Below are 5,000 nucleotides of genomic sequence, written 5' to 3' on the forward strand. Positions count from 1 at the left end.
TACCTACCTACCTAACTATCTATCTACATATCTGTATATCTATCGCTCCCTCTTTCTCGCTTATTGTCCTTCAGTAAAAGCGTACATTTACCTCCTTTTTAAATCCGCTATTATCTTTTTCTTCATTTTATATATTTATTTATTTATTTTAATGGCCGATGAACGTGTACAATTGTACATTGATGTTGCTGATATTATATTGTTGTTTTTGTGCATATTTAAATGACTCCAGGTCACGGATTTCAAGTGGAAGTCTGTATCTCATTTAATCTTGCTCGTTTTTACTACCCACACTCCCTCCGTGTAAAACAAATATTAAAAGATACATAAGTAAATAACATAAAAGTAAATAACAATGACAAACGCACCAAAGAAATTACTTGCACGTTAATTGGCATGTCTCTAACGCGTATTGAAATTAGAAAATGATATTAACATTATTTTGTCAAGCATATAACGATACGTTCCCTCGCTAACACCCTCCGCACCCCCTACTGAATAAACAGATAGACGAATAGATAGATAGCTGAAGAAATAGATGAATATATCGGAAGAAAATACATTTATTACTGAATAAAGGAATAAATAGAGAAATGAATAGAGAGATAGATAATTAAAGGGTTGATATGTAAATAACTAAATAAATGTTTGAATAGAGAAGGAATTGATATAAAAACAAATAGATAGACGTGAATGATAGATAGATTAACAAATGAATAAGTAGATAAGCATTGAATTAACAAAGGGAAGATGGAGGGAGAGAGAGAAACAGAGGGAGAGAGAGAGAGAAAGAAAGAGAGAGAAAGAGAGAGAGAGAGAGAGAGAGAGAGAGAGAGAGAGAGAGAGAGAGAGAGAGAGAGAGAGAGAGAGAGAGAGAGAGAGAGAGAGAGAGAGAGAGAGACAGACAGACAGACAGACAGACAGACAGACAGAAAGACAGTCAGACAGAGAGAGAGGGAAAAAAGAAGGAGAAAAAGAAGAATCTTACCGTAATTGCTAAGACGCAAGTACGCTGAATATAAGAATGCGTGTCTCTTTATAGCCCGATGTACGTACGGACGCTTGCGGCGGGGGAGGGATAGGTAGTGATAGTGTTGGAGGGGAGGGGGAGGGGGTGCAAAGAGTAAGTAGATGTGGGGGAGAAATTGAAGAAGGTGGGGGGGGAGAGGGGAACTGATGAAGAAGGGGGCGTGTACAGGGAGGGGGGAAGCAGAGAGTGGGGGGTGTTGGAGAAATGGGGGAGAGAGAAAGTCACGAAGATAGAAACCTCATGCAAGGGGGGGAGGGGAGAAGGGATGTGTTGCAGGAGAGGGGGGGAGGGGGGGATGTGTACATAGGAGAGGGGAGGGGAAGTTTAAGAGAACATATGCAAAGAAAGGGAAGGAAGGGGAGGAGAAGAGGGGAAGGAGAGGGGACATGTTTAAGAAAAGATAGGGGGAGGGGAATGAAGAAGTTGAAGAGCAAGAAGTAGGGGGCATATGAAAGGGAAGGAGAAGAGGGGAGATGAGGGGAAAAAGGAGGGAGGTGCCTATGTAAAGGGAAAGAGGGAATTTGAAGAAGAAGGATGGGGGACGACATAAGTAAAGAGACAAAAAGAGGTAAGGTGAAGAGTTGGAAGAGATATACAAGTAGGGGGAAGAGGGGAGATGAGAAAGGAGGGGAGAGGAGAGGGGAGGGGAGGCGTGGAGAAGGGAGGGGAGGAGGATTAGGCAAAGTACTTAACGAAGCTCCCCACAACAGGTCGCTCGCTGATTATTACGCTGAGGACTGTAATTAACAGGAAGCCTCAACGAATCACTGTAAACCAACTGTAATGGCCGCGCGTGTAATTATCATCTTTTCGTGTTGCAAAAGGAGTGCAATTACTAATGATTTCATGTTCGCTTTTTTTACGTCCCTGGGTCATGCAAAGGAGTCAAAGAGGGACAGAGAGGGAGAGAGAGGGGGGGGGGAGACAGAGAGAGAGAGAGAGAGAGAGAGAGAGAGAGAGAGAGAGAGAGAGAGAGAGAGAGAGAGAGAGAGAGAGAGAGAGAGAGAGAGAGAGAAAGGGAGGGAGGGAGGGAGGGAGGGAGGGAGGGAGGGAAGGAGAGAGAAAGGGAGGAAAGAAGACAGAGAGAGGGAGAGAGAGAAACAGGCAGATAGATAGACAAAGAGATTGTGTTTAGAAGAAGTGTTTAAAGTGGAAAGGAGGGAAAGAGAGGGAAGAGACGAGGAGAGCAGAAGGGGGAGAAAGAACAAGGGGAAGAGGTGAAGCAAGGGGGGGAGGGGAGAGGAGGAGACACAAGCGTGATAACCTTGTGCAACAATTTACAGCTATTCTTTTGCATTGCACTCACGAGGAAGGACTTGAAAGGGAGAGGGGAGGGGAGGAGGGGGGGGAGGATTTTAATTTTCAAATGGGTCAAGTATCTAGACCAAGAAGGGGGGGGAGGTAGGGGGGGGCAAGCAAGAGTAAGGGGGAGGGAGGAATTTGTGAAGAGGAGTGGAATGAGGGACAGGGAGAGAGCGAGAGAGACAGAATGAGAGGGAGGGGATGAAGGAGTAAGAGAAAGAGAGAAAACAGAAAACAAGGGAGAAGCGAGAGAGAGGAAGAAAGAGGGAATAAATCAGGGAGAAGGGAAGGGGGGAATGAAAAGAGAGGGAGAAAGAGAGAAGAGGAGAGAAAAGGTTAAGCAACAGAGAGCAAGAGGTAAGGAGAGGGAGGCAAAGAAGTACCGAAGAATTAGGGAAGCGAAGAGGGAGGCAGCGGGGAGGAGAGAGAACAGACAGGTAAGAAGAGGAAGGGGCGTGAGTCGTGAGCGCATTACACGTGTTCTAATCAAGGGGATTTGCCAAAGCACCTTGCAATACGACCTGCACGGAGAGAGAGCAAGCATACTGCGTTAGGTGAGGCAGACAGACGCGTGTAGGTATATACAAACTTTGGAAATGCATTCTTGTTATGCGTGAGTGTGCAGGGAAGGCTGCCGCGATTTATGTTATTTGTAATGTTTAGAACGCAGAAGTTTGCAAACATAAAGTATGAGAATGATTCAAAGTTGCACTGCAGTTAGATTGTCTTCATTTTCTGTAACATGTGACTACACCGAAATGGATTTTTAGTGTAATATTCAGCGGATGTAAATTAGTAAACATATTAAAAATATATGATTATAAAGTGTGTGCATGCTCAAGTACACACGCATGCATACATAGTTACATTCACGCATACACGTACCACTACATAAACAGTTCAACTGTCAACTAATACTAGACCTCCTACCATATATATGAATACGAATATGAATACATGTATAAATATATGTGTGTGTATATACATACATACATATATATATATATATATATATATATATATATATATATATATATATATGTAGGTATATATATACATATATGTATGATATATATATATATATACATATATATATATATAAATATATATATATATATATATATATATATATGTGTGTGTGTGTGTGTGTGTGTGTGTCTGTAATATAAATATATATATGTGTGTGTGTGTGTGTGTGTGTGTGTGTGTGTGTGTGTGTGTGTGTGTGTGTGTGTGTATGTTTGTGTATGTACATATTCATATGTGTGTATATGTGTATATATTTATATATATACATATATATATATACACACATGTATGTGTGTGTTTGTGTGTGTGTGTGTGTGTGTGCGTGCGTGTGTAGTGTGTGTGTGCGTGCGTGTGTAGCGTGTGTGTGGGTGGATGTGTTTGTGCGCGTTCGCGCGTGTGCATTCATGATGTATACAGTATCTCTTCACGCAGTCATGCATATATAAAAAGTAAGGCTGTGACTCAACAAGAAAGTTTAGCGAGCGCCTAGCCAGATCGCTGGTCTATTTGAGGCTCGCCAGTTTTGGGAATCAAATCGACCTTCGTTTACTTTATCAGCGTTTCTGATAAGCCGGGCAAAATCTTCCTAAATATTCACCCTTCATTAACTTGGTCCAAAATAAACCCGGGTTTAATTATTGCCCCCCCCCCCCCCCTCTTCTTTTACTTCTCTCTCTTTCTTCCATCTCGTTTCGACGTGATAATTAGCAGTTATTTAAGACTCATTATAATTAAGCATGCCTTTGCCTTTCTCTGTCTCTATTCTTCCTTTCTCAATCTCGTTCTGTATTTTTTAATCTTTTTTACCCTCCCCCCCCCCCCCCCTTGTAAAGAGCCGTTTATGACCTGGTTCTATTTAAGGACTTTGTACTTCGTCTATTTATAATTGTTTATGTGTCATAGCGTAATTTTTTTTCTAACCTGAAATGCGATGTAATCTTTCGTTCTTTATCTCCGTCTGCCCCGCCCCCTCCCCTCCCTGCTTTTTATTCCTTCCCGTTTATCGCCGAATTTATTGCTTCCCCCCTTCGCAATTCATCGTAAATTAGTGTCTGTTTTCTCTCTTTCCTTTTCTTTCCTTTTCGCCCCCCCCCCCCCCCCCGCAAGTGGCACGGTACTCACTGTCGTCGTCGTCGTGGTGGCCTCCGTCGTCCCCCATCTGGTCGTCGTCCGGACCTCCCAGGACATTGAGGCGCTTTAAGGAGTCTGTGGCCGTAGCCGACGCGCCTCCCCCCTCGCCTTGGTCTTCCGTGGGCGTGGGCGGCCCTCGCTGGGCAAGGATGTCTGTGATCATGAACTTGGGTCTGTGCACGGGCGGGTCGGCGGTCGTGTCGCGGGCGGGCGAGGCTGGAACGCCCCTGTCATTCTGGGCGTCGTCGACCCCCGCACCGCCCTCGCTGTTGCTCGAGCCCCCCGGAGATACGCTGGGCACCGCCACCCGCCCACACACCTCCACGGTCATCATGCACCACGCCCGCGCACACACTTCTCCGAAAACAGTGTCTTTCGCGCTCCGTGGACGCCTCAACCGAGCCAATGGCGGCGACGGAGCATCCAAGCAACCTTGTCCTCCAACTGTCCCGGTGGAAGGTCGTGTGCCTCCAGAGAGCTGGGCGATCGCCAGGCGGGCTCGCGACAC

The 5,000-nt window shown here is 45.0% G+C and overlaps 1 protein-coding gene across 1 annotated transcript in view; it reads right to left on the reverse strand.

Annotated features, from left to right (window-relative positions):
- The window catches only part of LOC125040849 (barH-like 1 homeobox protein), a 13,703-nt gene that overhangs the window by 8,631 nt on the left and 72 nt on the right, over positions 1–5,000 (reverse strand). The window contains exon 1 of the mRNA XM_047635609.1: positions 4,484–5,000. This exon is cut by the window's right edge and continues 72 nt beyond it. Within this exon, the coding sequence (XP_047491565.1) occupies positions 4,484–4,826 (343 nt within the window). The 5' untranslated portion in view covers positions 4,827–5,000. The remainder of the gene's footprint in view (positions 1–4,483) is intronic.

This window comes from Penaeus chinensis, chromosome 29, assembly GCF_019202785.1.
Source record: "Penaeus chinensis breed Huanghai No. 1 chromosome 29, ASM1920278v2, whole genome shotgun sequence".
In the NCBI taxonomy this organism is placed as follows: Eukaryota; Metazoa; Arthropoda; class Malacostraca; order Decapoda; family Penaeidae; genus Penaeus; species Penaeus chinensis.